Genomic DNA, 25,000 nt, shown 5'->3' on the forward strand with positions numbered 1-25,000 from the left:
AAAAATACTATAAAAAGAACATAGATATAAAAAGAAAAATAACAACCATCACCAGAACCTTTATTAGTCCCACAGCAGGGAAATACACCTTGTTACAGCAAAAGAACATGTGAAATAAAGAGACGAGCACAAAATAATTTAATAGAATAAAAGTGATATAAGTACAAAGCAGTTGAGTAGTTTATAAAGATGAATATTGCACAGTGTGTTGTTAGTGGAACAGTGTGTTGGTGGAACAGTGTGTTGTTGGTGGAACAGTGTGTTGGTGGAACAGTGTGTTGGTGGTGGAACAGTGTGTTGTTGGTTGAACAGTGTGTTGGTGGTGGAACAGTGTGTTGGTGGAACAGTGTGTTGTTGGTGGAACAGTGTGTTGGTGGAACAGTGTGTTGTTAGTGGAACAGTGTGTTGGTGGAACAGTGTGTTGTTGGTGGAACAGTGTGTTGTCGGTGGAACAGTGTGTTGGTGGTGGAACAGTGTGTTGTTGGTTGAACAGTGTGTTGGTGGAACAGTGTGTTGTTGGTGGAACAGTGTGTTGGTGGAACAGTGTGTTGTCGGTGGAACAGTGTGTTGGTGGAACAGTGTGTTGTTGGTGGAACAGTGTGTTGGTGGAACAGTGTGTTGTTGGTGGAACAGTGTGTTGTCGGTGGGACAGTGTGTTGGTGGTGGAACAGTGTGTTGTCGGTGGAACAGTGTGTTGGTGGTGGAACAGTGTGTTGTTGGTGGAACAGTGTGTTGGTGGAACAATGTGTTGGTGGTGGAACAGTGTGTTGTTGGTGGAACAGTGTGTTGTTAGTGGAACAGTGTGTTGTTAGTGGAACAGTGTGTTGGTGGAACAGTATGTTGGTGGTGGAACAGTGTGTTGTTGATGGAACAGTGTGTTGGTGGAACAGTGTGTTGGTGGTGGAACAGTGTGTTGTTGATGGAACAGTGTGTTGGTGGAACAGTGTGTTGGTGGTGGAACAGTGTGTTGTTGATGGAACAGTGTGTTGGTGGAACAGTGTGTTGTTAGTGGAACAGTGTGTTGGTGGAACAGTGTGTTGTTAGTGGAACAGTGTGTTGTTAGTGGAACAGTGTGTTGGTGGAACAGTGTGTTGGTGGAACAGTGTGTTGTTAGTGGAACAGTGTGTTGGTGGAACAGTGTGTTGGTGGTGGAACAGTGTGTTGTTGATGGAACAGTGTGTTGGTGGAACAGTGTGTTGTTGATGGAACAGTGTGTTGGTGGAACAGTGTGTTGTTAGTGGAACAGTGTGTTGTTGATGGAACAGTGTGTTGGTGGAACAGTGTGTTGTTGATGGAACAGTGTGTTGGTGGAACAGTGTGTTGTTGATGGAACAGTGTGTTGGTGGTGGAACAGTGTGTTGGTGGTGGAACAGTGTGTTGGTGGTGGAACAGTGTGTTGTCGGTGGAACATTATGTTGGTGCTGGGACAGTGTGTTGTCGGTGGGACAGTGTGTTGTCGGTGGAACAGTGTGTTGTCGGTGAAACAGTGTGTTGTCGGTGGAACAGTGTGTTGGTGGTGGAACAGTGTGTTGTTGGTGGGACAGTGTGTTGTTGGTGGAACAGTGTGTTGGTGGTGGGCCAGTGTGTTGTTGGTGGAACAGTGTGTTGGTGGTGGAACAGTGTGTTGTTGGTGGAACAGTGTGTTGTTGGTGGAACCGTGTGTTGTTGGTGGAACAGTGTGTTAGTGGAACAGTGTGTTGTTGGTGCAACCGTGTGTTGTTGGTGGAACAATGTGTTGTTGGTGGAACAGTGTGTTAGTGGAACAGTGTGTTGTTGGTGCAACCGTGTGTTGTTGGTGGAACAATGTGTTGTTGGTGGAACAGTGTGTTAGTGGAACAGTGTGTTGTTGGTGCAACCGTGTGTTGTTGGTGGAACAGTGTGTTGTTGGTGGAACCGTGTGTTGTTGTTGGAACAGTGTGTTGTTGGTGGAACAGTGTGTTGTTGGTGGGACAGTGTGTTGTTGGTGGAACAGTGTGTTGTTGGTGGAACAGTGTGTTGTTGGTGGGACAGTGTGTTGTTGGTGGAACAGTGTGTTGTTGGTGCAACCGTGTGTTGTTGGTGGAACAGTATGTTGTCGGTGGAACAGTGTGTTGGTGGTGGAACAGTGTGTTGGTGGTGGAACAGTGTGTTGTTTGTGGAACAGTGTGTTGTTGGTGGAACAGTGTGTTGGTGGAACAGTGTGTTGTTGGTGGAACAGTGTGTTGGTGGAACAGTGTGTTGGTGGTGGAACAATGTGTTGGTGGAACAGTGTGTTGGTGGTGGAACAATGTGTTGGTGGAACAGTGTGTTGTTGGTGGAACAGTGTGTTGTTGGTGGAACAGTGTGTTGTTGGTGGAACAGTATGTTGTTGGTGGAACAGTGTGCTGTTGGTGGAACAGTGTGTTGGTGGAACAGTGTGTTGTTGGTGGAACAGTATGTTGTTGGTGGAACAGTATGTTGTCGGTGGAACAGTGTGTTGGTGGTGGAACAGTGTGTTGGTGGTGGAACAGTGTGTTGTTTGTGGAACAGTGTGTTGTTGGTGGAACAGTGTGTTGGTGGAACAGTGTGTTGGTGGTGGAACAATGTGTTGGTGGAACAGTGTGCTGTTGGTGGAACAGTGTGTTGTTGGTGGAACAGTGTGTTGGTGGAACAGTGTGTTGGTGGTGGAACAATGTGTTGGTGGAACAGTGTGTTGGTGGTGGAACAATGTGTTGGTGGAACAGTGTGTTGTTGGTGGAACAGTGTGTTGGTGGTGGAACAATGTGTTGGTGGAACAGTGTGCTGTTGGTGGAACAGTGTGTTGTTGGTGGAACAGTGTGTTGGTGGAACAGTGTGTTGGTGGTGGAACAATGTGTTGGTGGAACAGTGTGTTGGTGGTGGAACAATGTGTTGGTGGAACAGTGTGTTGTTTGTGGAACAGTGTGTTGTTGGTGGAACAGTGTGTTGGTGGAACAGTGTGTTGGTGGTGGAACAATGTGTTGGTGGAACAGTGTGTTGGTGGTGGAACAATGTGTTGGTGGAACAGTGTGTTGTTGGTGGATCTCCCACCATCTCCACAGTGTCCAGAGGCCTCCCCAGGACAGAGCTGGCCTTCTTCAGCAGTCTGTTCAGTGTCTTCCTGTCAGCAGAGATGCTGCTGCCCCAGCAGACCCCTCCATAAAGAACAGCTGATGCCACCACAGAGTCAAAGAAGGTCTTCAGGAGCCTCCTGCACTCCAGAAGACCTCAGTCTCCTCAGCTGCTCTATCCCTTCTTGAACAGAGCAGCTGTTATCTGACCAGTTTATTCTTCAGGTGAATACCCAGGTACTTGTAGGATTTTATAAAATATGGAAAAGAATTCCATAACAAATTATAACAAGAACATGAATATAGAAGAGAAAAATTACAATAGAAAATACGATAAAAAATACTGTAACAAGAACATAAATATACAATAGAAATATGGAAAATATACTGTACAAATACTAACTATAACAAGAATATGACTAGAATATAACAATTACAGTACAAATGTTCAAAATATTTGTATACAAATTAATATAATGAGAACACAGATATCGAACAGAAAATAAATAAATATTGTAAATAATTGTATAACAAGAATAGAAATATCGAGTTAGTATACAGTAAAAGGATAAAGATACTATGACTATAGGAGATGTTGCAGAGTACACTCCGCTCCGGCAGGCGGCGGTGTCTCTTAAACACGAGCTCTGATTCCACGACAAGCCGTATTCTGTTACTGAAACAAGATGGCGTCCGGCAGTGGGGTGAGTTTCTGATCTGATCGATTTGTTTTAGTGTTACAAATATACGTTTACTCAAATGTCTCGTGACTTTCACTTCAGCCAGTGTGTGAGTGTTTACCAGAGCTGCTAACGGCTCAACACCGACTCCTTTACCGGGTTTAAAAACCGTCTGAAGCGGCGCCGCAGCTAACGGCTAACAACAGCTAGCCTGCTAACAGATAAACAATGTAAACGTTTCCGGTTTTATTTCAAATGTAAAACTAGTGTTTCATGAAACAATAACAACTGATGTTTCACTAAACATTTAAAACTAATGTTTCACGAAGCATTTGTCTGTGTGTTGGTTTAATATATGTCTATATAACTAGAATATAAATTCTAAATGTTAGCCTGAGCTCCGCTAGCAGCAACAACAACAAGACTTCCGGCCAGATTCCTTCAGAATAAAAGCGTCATTATCACAAACGCATCAAACTTGCGTTTTAGATTATATACATATTCATAAATATTGTAAATATTCTATCAATACATATCTTTAATCTCAGGATAAAACCCCTTGAGATGAATTATACAAACACTCGCTAAACATCTGCACAAAATAAAATAAAACGCAACAAACAACCAGCAACAACAAGAAGAAGAAGAATTACATACATACAAAAAGGAAATACAAATAATCAATCCATAAATAAAGGAAAAGTGATTTATGTAATATATTGAAAATCTAAATCTGAAAAAATATCAGAACCAGATCCTTTATTAGTCCCACAGCGGGGAAATGTACGTTGTTACAGCAAAAGAACATGTTGGTGGGACAGTGTGTTGGTGGGGCAGTGTGTCGGTGGGACAGTGCGTTGTCGGTGGGACAGTGCGTTGTCGGTGGGACAGTGCGTTGGCGGTGGGACAGTGTGTTGTTGGCGGTGGAACAGTGTGTTGGTGGGACAGTGTGTTGGTGGGACAGTGTGTTGGTGGAACAGTGTGTTGGTGGTGGAACAGTGCGTTGGCGGTGGGACAGTGTGTTGTTGGCGGTGGAACAGTGTGTTGGTGGGACAGTGTGTTGGTGGGACAGTGTGTTGGTGGAACAGTGTGTTGGTGGTGGAACAGTGTGTTGGTGGTGGAACAGTGTGTTGGTGGTGGAACAGTGTGTTGGTGGTGGAACAGTGTGTTGGTGGAACAGTGTGTTGGTGGTGGAACAGTGTGTTGGTGGAACAGAGTGTCGTCGGTGGGACAGTGTGTCGTCGGTGGGACAGTGTGTCGTCGGTGGGACAGTGTGTCGTCGGTGGAACAGTGTGTCGTCGGTGGGACAGTGGGTCGTCGGTGGGACAGTGCGTTGGCGGTGGGACAGTGTGTTGGCGGTGGGACAGTGTGTTGGCGGTGGGACAGTGTGTTGGCGGTGGGACAGTGTGTTGGTGGTGGGACAGTGTGTTGTTGGCGGTGGAACAGTGTGTTGTTGGCGGTGGAACAGTGTGTTGGTGGGACAGTGTGTTGGTGGGACAGTGTGTTGGTGGAACAGTGTGTCGTCGGTGGGACAGTGTGTCGTCGGTGGGACAGTGTGTTGTTGGTGGAACAGTGTGTTGTTGGTAGAACAGTGTGTTGGTGGAACAGTGTGTTGTCGGTGGGACAGTGTGTTGTTGGTGGAACAGTGTGTTGTTGGAACAGTGTGTTGGTGGAACAGTGTGTTGGTGGTAGAACAGTGTGTTGGTGGTGGAACAGTGTGTCGGTGGAACAGAGTGTCGTCGGTGGGACAGAGTGTCGTCGGTGGGACAGTGTGTCGTCGGTGGGACAGTGTGTCGTCGGTGGAACAGTGTGTCGTCGGTGGGACAGTGTGTCGTCGGTGGGACAGTGTGTTGTCGGTGTGGTGGTCTACCAGGGACCGTGGTGATGGTACAGTCTGACCGCTGCAGAGAGAAAGGACCTCCGGTATCTCTCCGAGAGACACTGCGGGTGAAGCAGCCTGTCACTGAAGGAGCTGCACAGTGAGGACAAAGTGTCCTGGAGGGGGGGAGACATGTTGTCCAATAGGGAGGCCCCCCATAAAGAATAGCTGATGCCACCACAGAGTCAATATGTGTATATGTGGTAATATTAGAAAACAAAACATTTTTAAATAAATGAAATGATGACAGAACGGATATTTAACTTTATTCAAATCAGAAGGAGCCCGTTGTTCATCGTCATCATCATCATCATCATCATCGTCATCTACCAGAAGATAAAACACAATGCAAAATAAAATACTAACCCAACTAAGGATTGTTTACATTATTAATTAAGGGTTTTCTAAAAAGTTTTTCTTCTTCTTCTTCTTCTTCTTCTCTTGTAGTCCAGTAAGAATGACTTCCGTAGGAAGTGGGACAAAGACGAGTATGAAAACCTGGCTCAGAAACGATTGTCTGAGGAGAGAGACCGGGAGAGGAGAGATGGTGAGACATGATTCATAACTTCCGTCTGTTCTCCTGCATTATAATATTCAGTTTGTGTATGTCATTCATTTCCCCCCTTTTCTCTCTTATACATAAAGAACATTTTTATTATTTATAAAATAATTCACTAATCATTTTTATTTTTTACGTCTTTTATTGATTTGAACTTGTGTCTTTTTTTAATTGGTGAACTGTTGGTTTTTATTTTATTTTATTATAGCCTTTTTTTCTTTCATGGTTTTAATTCACAGCTTATTAATTCTACCTGTTAATTCTAATTAAAATAATGTTAAGTATTAAATTGACTGTATTTAATATTATTTCTCGGGTGTTTTGTCTTCTTTAATTTTCCAAATGTCCGTCAACATGAAACGGTTTTGAATCTTCAGTTTGGAGAAATGATTTATGAACTTATTATATTTATTATCTTCCGTCAGGGAAAGTGGCTCCTCCGGTTAAGCGGGACCTCCTGCGTCACCGAGACTACAAAGTGGATCTGGAGTCCAAGCTGGGGAAGACCATCGTCATCACAAAGACCACTCCTCAGGCGGAGATGGGCGGGTACGAAGAGTTCTCTCACAGCTAGACCTCCGGCGCTCCTCACATTATTCCTCTTAGTTAAAGAATCAGTTCAACGTCTCAAACTGATCGATGGCAACATGAGAGTGTGTGTGTGTAACTGTGTGTGTAACAGCTACATTACATAACGCCTCATGTACATATTAAACACTTGTGTTGATGTGAGTCATGAAGTGGGGAAGCTTCATGATATCTGTTAGTTACATGTTTGACTGTGTTCTCTTCTTCTTCAGGTACTACTGTAACGTCTGCGACTGCGTTGTGAAAGACTCCATCAACTTCCTGGATCACATCAATGGCAAAAAACGTGAGTTTACATCTGAAGTGTGTGTGTATATATATATATATATATATATATATATATATATATATATATATATATATATATATATATATATATATATATATATATATATATATATATAACTGTGTGTGTGTGTGTGAGCAGACCAGAGGAACTTGGGGATGTCGATGCGTGTGGAGCGCTCGTCTCTGGATCAGGTGAAGAAACGCTTCGAGGCGAACAAGAAGAAGATGGAGGAGAAGCAGAAGGAGTACGACTTTGAGGAGCGCATGAAGGAGCTGCGGGAGGAGGTGAGGGGGAGGGGGGGCTGTAGACAATAACTCCAACATCCTTTATTATTTCAGATATATATATATATATATATATATATATATATATATTAATATTAATATTAATATATATATATTAATATATATATTAATATTAATATATATATATATATATATTAATATTAATATTAATATATATATATATATATATATATATATATATATTAATATATATATATATATATATATATATATATATATATATATATATATATATATATATTCACCAGTGACAATCTGCTCTTAACTAAAAGCTCAGTAACGAACAGCAGATCTTTTACTGATCGGTTTCTTTATGTCGTTATTTCCTTTTCATACGTTTTATAATTAAATGGCGGCAGAGTGTAGTTTGACTTCATCCCGCTGCAGATTAATTCAGCCGCCATGTGACTTGCTGTGTGCAGCATGACGCTACTAGTTGACGGCAAAGTTTCCCTGTTTTCTGACGCTTGCTCCGTGTCTGCAGGAGGAGAAGGCGAAGGCCTACAAGAAGGAGAAGCAGAAGGAGAGGAAGCGGCGGGCAGAGGAGGATGTGGACTTCGAGGAGGACGACGAGATGGCGGCGGTGATGGGATTCTCCGGCTTTGGCTCGTCCAAGAAGAGTCACTGACACACTGCGCCGCCGCGGCGAGGAGCGTCAGGAAACGGCCCGTTTGAACTGACTTTTAATCCTGGAAATATTTCTCTTTTGTCTTCAATCATGCTCTTATTGTGATAGTTTCAGTCAGCAGCTTCCTGTTGGAGACACGAGAGGAAGTGAAGGTGAAGGCGCTCTAAAGTTTGTTTTAATCTTCTCTGTGAGAGACGGACCAAAAATCAACATTTACTGCGACATGTTCAAGTTCATGCAGATAAAATGGTAGTTTGTAATTTTCACCTTCAGAAAAAGTTGCTTTTCATACAAAAATAGTTTATAAGTTTAAATTTAAAGTTTTGATGAAAAATGTAATTGTAGTTTAACTGAATTTTTGAGTGTTAAACGAGGATAAGTATGTTTTTAAGAACTGAATTATAAACAGATTCAGTTTTAACTTATTATTTTCAACATGTTCAGTTTGTCTGTTGGAGAAATTCAGATTTTAATAAACACGTTTTCTTTATTTCTAATTGATTATCAGCTCTGTTTGTGTCAGTGAACGCATCACCAAAAAACATGTTCTCATGTTGTCTTCAGGGACCATCTGTCAATCTTAACTTCAGTTAAACTACGACATCTGACAGTCTCGAAATAAGAGTTTAATGTTACAGGAAGAGGTGGAAAATCTCAACTCAAAAGTTGGGAAATTACGAGATAATACCGGTCACATGACCTGCAGAGAGGTGCATGCTGGGAGTTCAAAATAAATCCCCAGCTGAGCCACAGAGTGAAAATACAAAATGTTCCATTCATCCATCGTCTACCGCTTATCCGGGGTCGGGTCGCGGGGGCAGCAGCTCCAGTAAGGAACCCCAATCTTCCCTTCTCCGGGCCACATCCTCCAGCTCCGACTGGGGGATCCCGATGCGTTCCCAGTGATGAGATATAATCTCTCCACCGAGTCCTGGGTCTTCCCCGGGGTCTCCTCCCAGCTGGACGTGCCTGGAACACCTCCCTAGGGAGGCGCCCAGGTGGCATCCTTACTAGATGCCCGAACCATCTCAACTGGCTCCTTTCAACGCCACATCATCTGCAAAGAGCAGCGATGAGATCCTCAGGTCACTGAACTGCAACCCCTCTCCTCCACGACTACGCCTCGATATCCTGTCCATGAAAATCACAAACAGGATTGGTGATAAAGCGCAGCCCTGGCGGAGGCCAACATTCACTGGGAACGAGTCCGACTTACTGCCGAGTATCCGGACACAACTCTCGCTTTGGGCGTACAGGGATTGGATGGCCCTCAGAAGTGACTACTACTTCTCGCCCCATACTCCCGCAGCACCTCCCACAGTATCACCCGGGGAACCGGTCATACGCCTTCTCCAGATCCACAAACGTACTCCCAGGCTCCCTCCAGAATCCTTGCGAGAGTGAAGAGTTGGTCCATTGTTCCACGACCAGGACGGAATCCGCATTGTTCCTCTTCAATCAGAGGTTCGACTACCGGCCGAACCCTCCTTTCCAGTACCTTGGAGTAGACTTTACCAGGGAGGCTGAGAAGTGTGATACCCCTGTAGTTGGCACACACTCTCTGGTCCCCCTTTTTAAATAGGGGAACCACCACCCCGGTCTGCCACCCCCTAGGCACTGTCCCAGACTTCCACGCAATGTTGACGAGGCGTGTCAACCAACCCTGCAGGGCTCCATTCAGGGTCTCCAAGAAGGCCGAATACTCCGAACTGCGGTTTGGGGCACAGTCAGAGTTTTCCCCCCCATAACCCGAAGGCGTATGGAGGGGACCCTCTTGTCCAACGTAGCGGCGCTCAGCCGGGGACTTGTGAGTATCCCCACCCCCGCCCGACGCCTCACACCTTGGGCAACTCCGGAGAAGAATAGAGTCCAACCCCTATCCAGGAGTACTGTTCCAGAGCCAAGATTGTGCGTGGAGGTAAGCCCCACCAGATCCAACTGGTAGCGATCCACCTCCCGCACTAGTTCCGGCTCCTTCCTCCACAGAGAGGTGACGTTCCACGTCCCCAGAGCCAGCCTCTGCTGCCCGGGTCTGGTCCGTCGAGGTCCCTGACCATCACTGCCACCCGTGTGACAGCGCACCCGACCCCAGCGGTTTTTCCCATGAGTGGTGGGCCCACAGGATGGATGGATGGGAGGCACCACGTAGCTTCTTCGGGCTGTGCCCGACCGGGATACGTGGCAAACACGGCCACCAGGCGCTCGCTGTCGGGCCCTCCCTCTGGGCCTGGCTCCAGACGGGGGCCCCGGGCTTCCTCCGGGCAGGGTCTCTCCTTTCCTTTCCCTTTTTTTTCATGAAGTCGTTTTGAACCATTCTTAGTCTCTCAGGTTCTCAGGTTCATAGGGACACACAAACCTCTCCACCACGATAAGGTGATGGTTCCCAGAGAGGATACAAAATGTTGGTTATACAATTCCCGTGTTTTTAAAATAAATGTATGTTTGTGTTTTTAAAGTTATTTTTTAAATTGATTTAGATTTATTTTTATACTTTATGTTGCATTGTTTGGATGATTAAAACCTTTAAAAATATTTTAACCCCTTGAGGAAACTAAACCTGTTAAAAGAGGATGTGAGAAATAAAGTTTTAAATAAATTCACATTCATCCTTTAATTAGTGAAACAGAACTTATTAAACTTACATCATGTTTACAGTTCAATTCACTTAAAGTATTAAAATTAAAAATACTTTAAAGAAAAGTTTAAATACCCATCACGTATTGAACTTTCTGTTTTATCAAATGATTGTTTGATTTGTGAAAATAGTTTGTTTAGTCCAAATTATGGAGTCAGAGGAGCGCCTTAAAAAATAATAAATCTGTAAAACAATACCAATGAGTTAATTCATACCTACAGTACATATATTCTTAATATTACTTTTGGTACATTTAATGGAAGTAAAGCACTGTGACAAAAATAATGCAGAAATAAATAAAATTGGGGAAATAAAAGAGGGTGAAAAGCAAAAGGAAATGATAAATAGATACATTTTTAAATTTAATAAAATAAATTAAAGGTAGGAATTAAAAAGGAAAATAAATAAATACCGGGGGGTAATGCAAAGGTAAATCAATAAAAAAGGGTTGAAATTAAAACATTAATTAAAATGTATGTCACATGTTATCAATGAATTAATGCCTACATTTATATTTAATTCTATTTTTGGTACATTTAATGGTTTATTATCGTTTAGTAATCTTTTTTACATTTGTTTTTAGTTTAGGCTGATTCCGTCCTCCATAAAGTACGAGCACTGAAGGACAGCAGCAGTAATTGCACTTAATTATATTCAGCACCAGTGAAACTTGTCAAAGCTGCAGATGAACGTGTGAAGCTTCATCCGACCTCAGGTCAGCTCAGAGTCTCTGCAGAGATCACACAAGCTGTGAAACTGATCCAGAGTCACTTCCTGCTTCTTCTCTGGGTTTTACCAAAGGCCTGCTTCTTGTCAGCTGCAGAAAGTTGATGCAACTGCAGCATCTGTTCCTGTCTGTGGTCAGACGGGGGGAGGGGGGGCCTGCACAGTCACTTCCTCTAAGACGGAGGGAGGGAGGAAAGAGAGAGAAGGAAGCCATTTTGGTTCCTCACCGACATGTCAGCCTGCCTTTCTTTCCTCTGGCTGGTTTCTTCTCTCCGAGCGCTGAGTTGATTTTGAGGAAGTGAAACTTTCTGAAGACGGTTGGCTCTTATTTTCTTATCTTCTTTCGTCTTTAAGAGAAGTTTGCATTTGGCAGGAAGGTGACGAGCGAGGCCCCGCAGAATAAAACTCTCAGATGTTGGTCTCCTCTCCAGTCTTTGGTTTGACATCAGCTGGACGGACGGCGAGTCTCTGAGGAAGCAGGATGAGCACCGAGCGAGTGCCGTCCAGGGCGGAGGTGACGGAGTGGAGCCCCCAGCAGCTGGCCGACTACCTGAAGAGGGTGAGACCTCCGCACATACTCTGTCTCTCTATCGTTTTCTGTCATGACACTTCAAACCTGCTGCAGCTCAACAAGTTAAACCTTCTGCACGGACGAGGAAACGTTTGCTTTCATTCTCAAACTGATTTTCTCAAAGCTCCTCAAAGTCCATTTTTAGTCAGAACAGGTTGACTGTGCTTGTCCCGGTGAAACCCGTGGATGGCTGAAGGACACAGCGTTGGAGGCGGAGCTGCGTTTTTCCCTGTGAAAGTTGCTCAGCAGTGCATGAAGCCAAAAATGTTTGACTTTCAAGTATAAAGATTCCTGATCTTCTGCATCCATGGATCCATAGAGCGAGCGCATAGCGTTTCCTTTAACCCGCCTCTCAGCCACTCGGGCGCATTCACATGATCGCAGGAAAGAAAATAACTTCTAAAACCTAAAGACGGGCCATTTACGAAGTGTGTTCCCTGCGGAGAGTCAGTGGAGGAATCAGCTGCAGCTGCCTGTAATAATAATAATACATTTTATTTGTAAAGAGCCTTTCATAGCTAAAACCAATCTCAATACAACAACAACAACAATAACAACAGACATGAGGTAAACAGAATCCTTTCAACAGACGAGAGTCTTCACTTCTTCAGCTGGACGCCGTAGTTCTGCCGGCTGCCATTTAAAAAAAATCTGAAAAAGAAATGCCATCTCTGTTGCTACTTAAAAGTCCTGTGACGCGCTAGTGACGGTTCTCTCAGACCAATCAGAGGTCTGCAGAACCTCGACTGAGGTGGTGCTAAAGAAAGTACCAGGTACCATCCACAAGTGACCGATGGAAAACAAAAAATAAGCGAGTCGAGCAGCACCGTGCAGGAAACGAGGCTTATGTGTTCGTACTAGGAATTGATTTACCAAAAAAAACAGACCTCTGATTTACAGAAGTAAACAAAGATGTAATTCCACGGTGTTTGGCGTAAACCCGTGGCAGGAAGAACTGGAATTATGGGTCCTTCGAAATAAAACACAAGATTCTGCAGAGACATCTGATAAAAGTCAGATTGTATTGATAAAGCTTAAGTACACAAGACTGTGTCATCTGCGTAAAAGTTGATATTAATATGATATAATATGATATTAAGACAAAAATGGTTAAACGCGATAATAATACGCGAGTCCTTCAATAAAATGTTTTCGTGTTAACGCACACTGATAACGTTTGTGTTTGAGGCTTGGATATGTGTCCAAAGTGTTGTCAGAATTGGGGAACAAGGAGGAATAACATTTGGTGATTTCTATTGTAACTCTCTTACGGTATTTTCACACAGGACTGGAAGCAAATTCGTAAAGTCAATTGAGAGAATGATGAATATGTCACGATGCAAATTAAGCGAAAAAGCGAGACTAGCATACTCCTTTAGTGAACACTAGTTGTATGGCCAGAGACCAAACTGTCGAAGTCTTCCTATAATTACCATCGGTGCGACAGTTCCAGACATCTGAAGTGTCTCTATCTGGTGCGTTAATGTCGGCTGGTCACCGCAGGTAATTGAGCACATATTCAGAGAAACTCGTATTTTTTTTCAGCTGTTGTTAAAAAACAAGCCAACAAAACTTGCCAGCGTTAGCTAACGTGTTTGGAGAATTATTCTGCCTCCAGCTCTGCTCCGGCCACAGAGCTACGTCCTCGTGTTTACGAATATCAAAGGAAAACGGGTCCAGAGCTTTGAAACACAAACCTTCGGCTTGTAAATCGACGATCAATAATCGGCATGCTCGAATCTCAAACAGTATTTTGAAATGTTCCGTTTGCATAACATCTGAGCGCAGTCTTTCTCGTGTTAATGCCCTTTTTGTTATTTATTTACTTTTGAGTCGGACATGATACCCAGGCGGGCGAAACCAGACCGGGTCCGATGCGGTAACGTGAGCTGAAGTTCATGTTACCGTGTCACGCAAATGTCATGTAAATAATAAGCCCCAGCAGCACTGAACTAGAAGTAGCTTCCATCATTGTTAATGACTTGGACACTAAAAGGGACTCGAAGCACCAAGTGAAGAAGGATGAACCCGAACAGAAGCCACGAGAAAAACTAACATTAACAAAAAAGAAAAGTTAACATCATTTAGAAAGAAGCCGAAAATGAACCAATAATCCAATAAAACAAATAAATACATGAAAAACAATAGAAGACATAATGTATATGTGTATACATGTTATGTGTCATGTGTGCAGATGAGTCTGTTCGGCTGTGATAAAGTGGTGTTGAAGAACTCCATCAGCGGCTCCAGATTCGTGGTGAGTTCATGAACATTTTAAAACATTTAGAAGTATTTATTGACGTCAGAGAAAGAAACGATTCAGACTTTGAAGTTCTCACGATGATGTAAACACACTTTGCTCTGGTTTCGCAGAATCTGAGCGAGAACGATCTGCAGAAATTCCCCAAACTTCACGCTCCGTAAGTACAGGTGGATGATTCAGAAGAAATGCACAGAGACAAACAACTCGGAATGTCTGACAATAAAGTGGAAAATTAACGAGAAGAATCTCCAATATTTTCTGAGATGAATAAACTACGGAATGATTAAGAGTTAAAGTAATTCAATAGTTTTGATGTTTTTGATTGGTTCAAAAACGACTTCATGAAAGAAAGGGAAAGGAAAGGAGAGACCCTGCCCGGAGGAAGCCCGGGGCCCCCGTCTGGAGCCAGGCCCAGAGGGAGGGCCCGACAGCGAGCGCCTGGTGGCCGGGTTTGCCACGGAGCCCGGTCGGGCACAGCCCGAAGAAGCTACGTGGTGTCTCCCATCCATCCATCCTGTGGGCCCACCACTCATGGGAAAAACCGCTGGGGTCGGGTGCGCTGTCACACGGGTGGCAGTGATGGTCAGGGACCTCGACGGACCAGACCTGGGCAGCAGAGGCTGGCTCTGGGGACGTGGAACATCACCTCTCTGTGGGGGAAGGAGCCGGAACTAGTGCGGGAGGTGGATCGCTACCAGTTGGATCTGGTGGGGCTTACCTCCACGCACAAACTTGGCTCTGGAACAGTACTCCTGGATAGGGGTTGGACTCTATTCTTCTCCGGAGTTGCCCAAGGTGTGAGGCGTCGGGCGGGGGTGGGGATACTCACAAGTCCCCGGCTGAGCGCCGCTACGTTGGAGTTTATCCCGGTGGACGAGAGGGTCGCCTCCCTACGCCTTCGGGTTATGGGGGGAAAACTCTGACTGTTGTTTGTGCCTATGCCCCAAACCGCAGTTCTGAGTATTCGGCCTTCTTGGAGACCCTGAATGGAGCCCTGCAGGGGGCTCCAGTAGGGGACTCCGTAGTCTTGCTGGGAGACTTCAACGCACACGTGGGAAACGATGGAGACACCTGGAGAGGCGTGATTGGGAGGAAGGGCCTCCCTGATCTAAACCCGAACGGTCGTTTGTTGTTGGACTTCTGTGCTAGCCATGGAATGGCCATAACAAACACCATGTTCGAACATAAGGATGCTTATAAGTGCACGTGGTACCAGAGCACCCTAGGCCAAAGGTCAATGATCGATTTCGTAATCGTATCATCTGACCTGAGGCCGCATGTTTTGGACACTCGGGTGAAGAGAGGGGCGGAGCTGTCGACTGATCACCATCTGGTGGTGAGTTGGATCAAGGGGTGGGGGAAGACTCTGGACAGACCTGGTAAACCCAAACGGGTAGTGCGGGTGAACTGGGAACGTCTGGAGGAAGCTCCTGTCCTGGGGATCTTTAACTCACACCTCCGGCGGAGCTTTTCAGCCATCCCTGTGGAGGTTGGGGGAATTGAACCTGAGTGGGCGATGTTCAAAACCTCTATTGCTGAAGCTGCGGTGATGAGCTGTGGTCTCAAGGTCTTAGGTGCCTCAAGGGGCGGTAACCCTCGAACAACGTGGTGGACCCCGGTGGTCAGGGAAGCCGTCCGACTGAAGAAGGAGTCCTTCCGGGTTATGTTATCCGGGAGGACTCCAGAAACAGTTGCAGGGTATCGAAGGACTAGAAGGGCGGCAGCTTCTGCCGTGTCAGAAGCAAAGCAGCGGGTGTGGGAGAAGTTCGGAGAAGCTATGGAGAAGGACTTTCGGTCGGCACCAAGGTGCTTCTGGAAAACCATCCGGCACCTCAGGAGGGGGAAGCGAGGAACCATCCAAGCTGTGTACAGCAAGGGTGGGACCCTGCTGACTTCAACTGAGAAGGTTATCGGCCGGTGGAAGGAGCACTTTGAGGAACTCCTGAATCCGACTAACACGCCCTCTATGGTAGAGGCAGAGCTGGAAGCTGATGGGGGATCATCGTCAATTTCCCTGGTGGAAGTCACTGAGGTAGTCAAACAACTCCACAGTGGCAAAGCCGCAGGGGTTGATGAGATCCGTCCAAAAATGCTGAAGGCTTTGGGTGTTGAGGGGCTGTCTTGGTTGACACGCCTCGTCAACATTGCGTGGAAGTCTGGGACAGTGCCTAGGGGTTGGCAGACCGGGGTGGTGGTTCCCCTATTTAAAAAGGGGGACCAGAGAGTGTGTGCCAACTACAGGGGTATCACACTTCTCAGCCTCCCTGGTAAAGTCTACTCCAAGGTACTGGAAAGGAGGGTTCGGCCGGTAGTCGAACCTCTGATTGAAGAGGAACAATGCGGATTCCGTCCTGGTCGTGGAACAACGGACCAACTCTTCACTCTCGCAAGGATCCTGGAGGGGGCCTGGGAGTACGCCCGATCCGGTCTACATGTGTTTTGTGGATCTGGAGAAGGCGTATGACCGGGTCCCCTGGGTGATACTGTGGGAGGTGCTGCGGGAGTATGGGGTGAGGGGGTCACTTTTGAGGGCCATCCAATCCCTGTACGCCCAAAGCGAGAGTTGTGTCCGGATATCGAGGCGTAGTCGTGGAGGAGAGGGGTTGCAGTTCGGTGACCTGAGGATCTCATCGCTGCTCTTTGCAGATGATGTGGTCCTTTTGGCATCATCGGTCTGTGACCTTCAACAGTCACTGGATCGGTTCGCAGCCGAGTGTGAAGCGGTTGGGATGAGGATCAGCACCTCCAAATCTGAGGCCATGGCTCTCAGCAGGAAACCGGTGGTTTGCCTACTCCGGGTAGGGAATGAGCCATTACCCCAAGTGAAGGAGTTCAAGTACCTCGGGGTCTTGTTCGCGAGTGAGGGGACAATGGAGCGAGAGATTGGCCGGAGAATCGGAGCAGCGGGGGCGGTATTATAGTCACTTTACCGCACCGTTGTGACGAAAAGAGAGCTGAGCCAGAAGGCAAAGCTCTCAATCTACCGGTCGATCTTCGTTCCTACCCTCACCTATGGTCCTGAAGGCTGGGTCATGACCAAAAGAACGAGATCACGGGTACAAGCGGCCGAAATGGGTTTTCTCAGACGGGTGGCTGGCGTCTCCCTTAGAGATAGAGTGAGAAGCTCAGCCATCCGTGAGAGACTCGGAGTAGAGCCGCTGCTCCTTTACGTTGAAAGGAGCCAGTTGAGGTGGTTCGGGCATCTAGTAAGGATGCCACCTGGGCGCCTCCCTAGGGAGGTGTTCCAGGCACGTCCAGCTGGGAGGAGACCCCGGGGAAGACCCAGGACTCGGTGGAGAGATTATATCTCCTCACTGGCCTGGGAACGCCTCAGGATCCCCCAGTCGGAGCTGGAGGATGTGGCCCAGAGAAGGGAAGATTGGGGTTCCTTACTGGAGCTGCTGCCCCCGCGACCCGATCCCGGATAAGCGGTAGACGATGGATGGATGATGTTTTTGATCATCTCGTACTTTAATCTGAATATTATTGTCTGTATTTGTACCTGATCCTCGTCGTAGGTTTGCAGCGTTAAGCAGCGTTTGTTTGATTGTTACTGAAGAACAGTTTAAACCTTCTTTGTCCTCAGGATGATCTCGAAGATCAGCACCGAGATCAGCAAGAAGGAGGAGAGGAGAGGCCTGTTTCGGAAAAAGTGACAGCCCCTTTTATTATTATTATTATTATTATATATTATTATTATAATTATTATATATAAATATTATATAATTATTATTTTTATATTATTATTATTATTATTATATATATTTATATACACAATACATACTATTGTTATTAATATTATTTTTTATAATCTTTCTTTCCTTCACAGATTGACGCCCAAATATAATGAACCAGGTATGAATTCTATTTGTATTAATTTATTATTAACCTTCTCATGTTGGGTCAAAGGGATTCTTTGCAATATTTATTATTTATTATATTCTATACTATATATTTCATGTTATATTAAAGTTAATTTGTTCTAATGTTTTATCATATTTATATGTTTATATTAGTGCAGACAAACACTCCTATTTTTATAAACTCATAAACTAATTATTTATTTCTGTCGTCGCGCTGCAACACCTGAACCGATCGTCTGACGATGAATAAAGTTTATATTGTAAATATATAAATGTATTAATATATGAATATATAGATATATAAATATATAGATGTATAGATGTATACATTTATTAATATATAAATATATAAATATATACATTTATAAATATATAAATGTATTAATATATAAATATATAGATGTATACATATATAAATGTATTAATATATAAATATATAAATGTATAGATGTATAAATATTTACATTTATTAATATGTAAATATATAGATATATAAATATATAATTATTGATGTATTCAGCTTTCTCCTCTGCAGAAACAGCTGCTGATGTTCAGGGTTGGGCTGAAGACGAGTTTGTAAGTTTAACATTTCAATTTTATTTTCCTCTTTTCTCAGGTACTGTATTTATAATATATTATTATGTATATGTATATATATATAAAAATATACATATTTATATATATTTATATTTATATATATGTATATATATATATATATATATATATATATATATGTATTTATATATGTATATATATATATATATGTATATATATATATATATATATATATATATATGTATATATGTGTATATTTATGTATATATATATATATATATATATATATATGTGTATATTTATGTATGTATATTTATTTATATGTATATTTATATATATTTATATATATATTTATATGTATATTTATATATGTATATTTATATATATTTATATTTATATGTATATTATATATATTAATATGTATATTTTTATATATATATATATATATATATATATATATATATATTTATATGTATATTTATATATATATATATATATATTTATATGTATATTTATATATATATATATTTATATATATTGATATGTATATTTATATATATATATATTATATAAATATATATATGTATATGTGTGTATATTTATGTATATTTATATATATTTATGTATATATATATTTATGTATATTTATTTATATATATATATATACATGCAGTAAATTCTGTGAATACTTATAACACGTCCTCAGGATGATGAAGAGTTTGACGATGACTATGAGAGTCCGTACAGCGGGGACGAGGAGGGCAGCGTCGGAGACTACGAGTCCCCAAACGATGACCTGGACGGGGCCAACGACTACGAGCCCCCCCCCTCCGAACCTCCAGAGGACCTGGCCCACAAGCTGTGCCCCACGCTGCCCATCGGAGACAGCGAGTACATCGGTACCTGCAGCACAAACACCTGCTGTAAGTTTTAACACATCAAACTGTTAATACCTAACAATAGCTGTGTGTGTGTGTGTGTGTAGACAGCCATGTGACCTCCAGAGGCCCCCCCCCTGCTGTGTGTCCCCGCCCCCCCGCCTCCACCTTGTCTGCACCGTCTCCCCGGGTGGTGAGTTTCATTTAAATACTCAAATAATGATTTTAAACTTTAGCGCTAAATTAACCTCTCGTGTGTGTGTGTGTGTGCAGCCAGGCGAGCCCCCCTCCTCCAGAAGAGACCTCTCCCCACACAGCGGGGGGAGAAAATGTGAGTCTCTTTACTCAAACACATGAAACTGAATCGTAATATATATGTATAATTATACTGTATGTATTATATAATATATTAATTCATATATATAAATCATATGATATATATATATATATATATGTATATATAATATGATTTAATATATGATATGTATATATAATATCCTTCAGTGAGACCCACCAGGGGACCTCATGTGATTTAGAAATTAAAATATTATATTGTATAAAGTTAATGTTTAACAATTACATTTTAAAAGTTTCCTTCATTATCAAAGTATGTGTATCTGTACTTCATGTACTTTGTAATTGTTTTACGTGTATAGTTAATAGTTTTACATCGATCTGTTTAGTTCCTCCAGATCCGCCGCAGATCTTTCGTGGCAACAAACCGGGCCGAGGTTCAAGATCCAACCGGTCCCCCGTCAGAGGTGGAACAAGATGTTTCTGCTTTTAACTATCGACGATTTCCTTCCTTTGGTTAAACTTCCTTACTGTCACCCGAACAAAAGATTCAACGAAATGTGACATAATGAGCATCAATTTATAATGAGATGTTTTAATGTTCTCCACAGGACCTCATCCCAGCACGGTGGACAAGGTGAGGTTTAAATAAGCTTTATTAAACAACACACAGCGGTTATCAATGTAAATATACTCAAAATAATGTGGGCTGAAGCTAGTTATAATGAATGTTATTCATATATCTACGAGTAAAAAATAAAAACAAAAAGGGACCTAGAACGGGACCTTGAGGAACGCCACTCACAACCGACACGCAAAAAACGTTCATGCAACTTGTATTTAATTACATTTTTACTTTGAACTTTTGGTCTTTATTTTTTTAACTTTATTTCTGTTTCCTCCAGCCAGGCTCACACTCTTGGAGGTAAGTACAGACAAACTGTTATCATATTTATTTGGGATCAATAAAGTGGCACAAGGCCCTAAATAAACGGTATTGTCGCTCATGTCTACTGATCATTTGGAGCGTGGTTCTGGTTCCCCTCGTCCAGACACACAGACACACAGACATGCTCACTGAGCATGTTCAGAATCTTCTTCTGTGGTATTTGATGAATCGTTGACGTAGACTTTATCGCCACATGCTCGCCCGGTGAGCGTTTTGAGTAGTTTCGTACTCGTGTGGACGGAGATATTTAGAAAACAAATATATTTTTCCAATCGAAGGGGAAAAATATCAGTTTTATCCAAATAAAATCTCTATTTATATCTATTTGTAGGGTTAGGGTTAGGTTAGTAGGTTTTCACATACAAGCAATTTGTTTTAAGCAAGTATTGAAATAAAATAAATATTTAAAAACTATTATAAAATAAAGAAAATATACAATAAAGAGAAATGAGCGTAAAACATTTGAACAGTATATCTGAATGAAAAGTGTTGTGATGTGATGCGGATGACACTGTATTATATCAAACATAGTCAGTAGGGATTCGTCAAGTTACCGGCCACAGGAAGTTATATTAATTAAGGTTGACGCGAAAACATTTCAATTTGAATCTTCATTTTGTTCAGGCCTCAGCCGGACGGCCCCGACCCCCCCCGCCTGGTCCAAACCTCCGGTTGTTCCTCCGCCCTCCACCTCCGTCAGCAGGAGCAACTCCTCAGCTAGACCTCCTCCTGCAAACAGGTCATTAAATCATCTCACGTTAAAATATTGAAGCTTCTAAACACGCTTTAAACCCAATGAATCATTCTTCATGATAAAGCATCAGCTTGTTCAAGTTGTTCCATAATAACCCGTTGTGTCGTGTGGTTTGGTTCGACAGGTTTGACGCGAGGAGAGAGGTACGTTTGTCCTGACAGTTTTATTTTCATAGTGAATTTGTCCAGAATGATGTCTGATCCTTTTCTTCTCTCTCATCAGCAAACACACGATGAAGGTGACAGTTTTATTTTTCATTTCACAAACAGACATATTGAAACATATCAAAATGATTCTTTAAACTCTTCTTCTCTCTTCCAGCTCCTAAACACAACACCTTCCCCCTCCACAATAAAAGTCAGCCCCCACGCATCGGGCTCCCCGGGCTCCCCTCACGCCAAGGAGACAGGTTAAGACACAGAATCAGAACGTTTTTAATATAATCTCATCCCTGAAACTATTTTCATTGAATACATTTTTTTTTTTACTGAGACTAAAATGCGTCATCAACTAAATAACAACTAACAAGGATACTGAAAACAAGAGCTGAAGAAATCAACTCTACTGAAAACATTTTAGGAGAAACTATGTCGGACATATTTGCTTAATCAAATCAATAAATGAGGAATAAAAGTGGTCCAAGGATGGAGCCCTGTGGGACACCACACTGTAACATACACTGCTGTAACACACACTAACACACACTGCTGTAACACACACTAACACACACTGTAACACACACGCTATAACACACACTGTAACACACACTGCTATAACACACACTGTAACACACACTGCTGTAACACACACTGTAACACACACTGCTGTAACACACACTGTAACACACGCTGTAACACACACTAACACACACTGCAACACACACTGCTGTAACACACACTGTAACACACACGCTATAACACACACTGTAACACACACTGCTGTAACACACACTAACACACACTGCTGTAACACACACTGTAACACACACGCTGTAACACACACTGTAACACACACTGCTGTAACACACACTAACACACACTGTAACACACACGCTATAACACACACTGTAACACACACTGCTGTTACACACACTAACACACACTGCTGTAACACACACTGTAACACACACTGCTGTAACACACACTAACACACACTGTAACACACACTGCTGTAACACACACTGTAACACATGCTGTAACACACACTAACACACACTGCAACACACACGCTATAACACACACTGTAACACACACTGCTGTTACACACACTAACACACATACACTGTAACACACACTGTAACACACACTGTAACACATGCTGTAACACACACTGTAACACACACTGTAACACACATTAACACACACTGTAACACACGCTGTAACACACACACACACACACACACTGTAACACACGCTGTAACACACACACTGTAACAGACACACACTGTAACACACACAGTAACACACACAGTAACACACACTGTAACACACACTGTAACACACACTGTAACACACACACACTGTAACACACACAGTAACACACACTAACACACACACTAACACACACATACACTGTAACACACACTGTAACACACACTGTAACACACACTGTAACACACTGTAACACACACTGTAACACACACACACACACTGTAACACACACACTGTAACACACATTGTAACACACACACTGTAACACACACTGTAACACACACTGTAACACACACACACTGTAACACACACTGTAACACACACTAACACACACACACACACTGTAACACACACACACACACACACACACTAACACACACACACACACACACACACACACACACACACACACACACACACACACACACTGTAACACACACTGCTGTTGGATGTTTAGCCCTATAGTTGGCTAAAACCTCTGGATCAAGACCAGGCTTTTTAAGAAGTGGTTTTATTACAGCTACTTTAAAGGATTGTGGTACGTAGCCAGATAATAGAGACAGGTTGATCATATTTAATAACGAGGTGTTAATTAAGGGTACAAGGACCAGGAGGGCGGTACACAGTAACTAATAAAACTGGCTTTATTGTTTCCATGTTGGGTTTGAGAGCGTAAGAACAAGGCTTTCAGAAGAGTTATAGTTTAGTTTAGGTTTAGGATTGATCAGGAGGTTTGAATCAAATATGGCCGCAGCTCCACCTCCTCGGCCAGTACCTCGAGGAATGTGAGTATTAATATGACCAGGTGGAGTAGATTCATTTAGACTGACATATTCTTCATGTCTCAGCCAGGTTTCAGTGAGACAAAATAAATCAATCTTATTATCTGATATTAAATCATTTACCAATCCAGCTTTCGTTGATAAAGATCTGATGTTTAAGAGCCCACATTTAATGTTTCGATTTAGTTGCACTTTTGCAGCGGTGTTTATTTTAATTAGGTTTTCATGTATAACTCCTCTTCTGTTAACCATAGACTTGATTAGTTTCAGTGGTCGTGGGGCAGACACAGTCACTATGGGGATTTGAGTGGGTGACTGCCCAGAAAGAAGCACAGAGAAGTGTGTAAGACTGCAACTCTGTCTCCTGGTCTCAACTCTGGGTTGTCATGGATTAGGTCCACTAATACACTTTGTAATATTATTGGATATGAGATCTGCTCCAGCCAAAGTAGGATGGATGCCGTCACTCCTAATCAGACCAGGTCTTCCCCAGAAAGTCCGCCAATTGTCTACGAAGCCCACATCATTATCTGGACACCACCGTGAGAGCCAGCGACGGAATGATGACATGCGGCTAAACATGTCATCATTCAAAAGATTTGGCAGAGGACCAGAGAAAACTATGGAGTCCGACATTGTTTTGGCAAATGTACACACCGACTCCACATTAACTTTAGTACACTCCGATTGACGCAATCGCATGTCATTACCGCCGACGTGAATAACAATCTTACTGTATTTACGTTTAGCCTCAGCCAGCAGTTTCAAATGTGCTTCTATGTCGCCCGCTCTGGCACCAGGAATGCACGTGACTGTCGTCGCTGGTGTCTGAAAATGAACGTATCTCAAAATTGAGCTACCGATAACCAGAGTTGGCTTCTCAGCTGGTGTGTCACTGAGTGGGGAGAATCTGTTAGAAACAGCAAGCGGTTGGTGGTGAACCGTGGGCTTCTGATAACACTTCTTTCGGACAGTCACCCAGTCTCCCGGCTGCTCGGGTCCCGCCGGGGGACAGCTAACAGGAGATACCACTGGTCGGCCCGCACCGGCTATAGGGGGCTTGCTAACAGCTACACTTGCTAACCGCTGACTAGCCATGGTGCGGAGCCGCTCATCTATCCCTCTAGAACTCGCCTCCAACCCTGCGTATAAACTACATTTAATACACGTACCATTATCACTAAAGGAGGCAGAGCAATAGCTAAACATGAAACACAACGAGCAGGAGAGAGCAGAAGAGGGAGATGCCATCGCTAGTTGCCGAGCTACAGCAGCTAACATTAGCAGAGCCGAACGGAGCGTAAAGAATTGAGGATTTAGCGAGA

At 43.2% G+C, this 25,000-nt stretch overlaps 2 protein-coding genes across 2 annotated transcripts in view; both read left to right on the top strand.

Moving 5' to 3' along the window:
- The first annotated feature begins 3,692 nt into the window (after window positions 1-3,692).
- Window positions 3,693-8,476, top strand: zmat2 (zinc finger, matrin-type 2). The gene is made up of 6 exons (XM_029448336.1): window positions 3,693-3,751; window positions 6,054-6,153; window positions 6,591-6,714; window positions 6,966-7,039; window positions 7,181-7,326; window positions 7,832-8,476. The coding sequence occupies exons 1-6, from the start codon at window positions 3,734-3,736 to the stop codon at window positions 7,973-7,975; spliced, it is 606 nt and encodes a 201-aa protein (XP_029304196.1). The 5' UTR covers window positions 3,693-3,733; the 3' UTR covers window positions 7,976-8,476.
- Window positions 8,477-11,518: 3,042 nt separating this feature from the next.
- lcp2a (lymphocyte cytosolic protein 2a) overlaps window positions 11,519-25,000 on the top strand; it is a 17,914-nt gene continuing 4,432 nt past the window's right edge. The window contains 17 exon segments of the mRNA XM_029448997.1: window positions 11,519-11,895; window positions 14,102-14,164; window positions 14,281-14,327; window positions 17,757-17,822; window positions 18,000-18,025; window positions 18,569-18,609; window positions 19,295-19,487; window positions 19,574-19,659; window positions 19,740-19,797; window positions 20,150-20,227; window positions 20,372-20,397; window positions 20,666-20,685; window positions 21,334-21,355; window positions 21,357-21,448; window positions 21,588-21,606; window positions 21,686-21,701; window positions 21,785-21,872. Of these exon segments, the coding sequence (XP_029304857.1) occupies window positions 11,818-11,895; window positions 14,102-14,164; window positions 14,281-14,327; window positions 17,757-17,822; window positions 18,000-18,025; window positions 18,569-18,609; window positions 19,295-19,487; window positions 19,574-19,659; window positions 19,740-19,797; window positions 20,150-20,227; window positions 20,372-20,397; window positions 20,666-20,685; window positions 21,334-21,355; window positions 21,357-21,448; window positions 21,588-21,606; window positions 21,686-21,701; window positions 21,785-21,872 (1,019 nt within the window). The 5' untranslated portion in view covers window positions 11,519-11,817.

The sequence above is a fragment of the Cottoperca gobio genome, chromosome 14, assembly GCF_900634415.1.
Source record: "Cottoperca gobio chromosome 14, fCotGob3.1, whole genome shotgun sequence".
In the NCBI taxonomy this organism is placed as follows: domain Eukaryota; kingdom Metazoa; phylum Chordata; class Actinopteri; order Perciformes; family Bovichtidae; genus Cottoperca; species Cottoperca gobio.

Bases quoted from the DNA above. Each gene is read 5' to 3' on its own strand.
- zmat2 (XM_029448336.1), top strand. The intron at 6,715-6,965 runs GTACGAAGAGTT...CTTCTTCTTCAG, and splicing joins CCTCAGGCGGAGATGGGCGG to GTACTACTGTAACGTCTGCG. The intron at 7,327-7,831 runs GTGAGGGGGAGG...CCGTGTCTGCAG, and splicing joins TGAAGGAGCTGCGGGAGGAG to GAGGAGAAGGCGAAGGCCTA.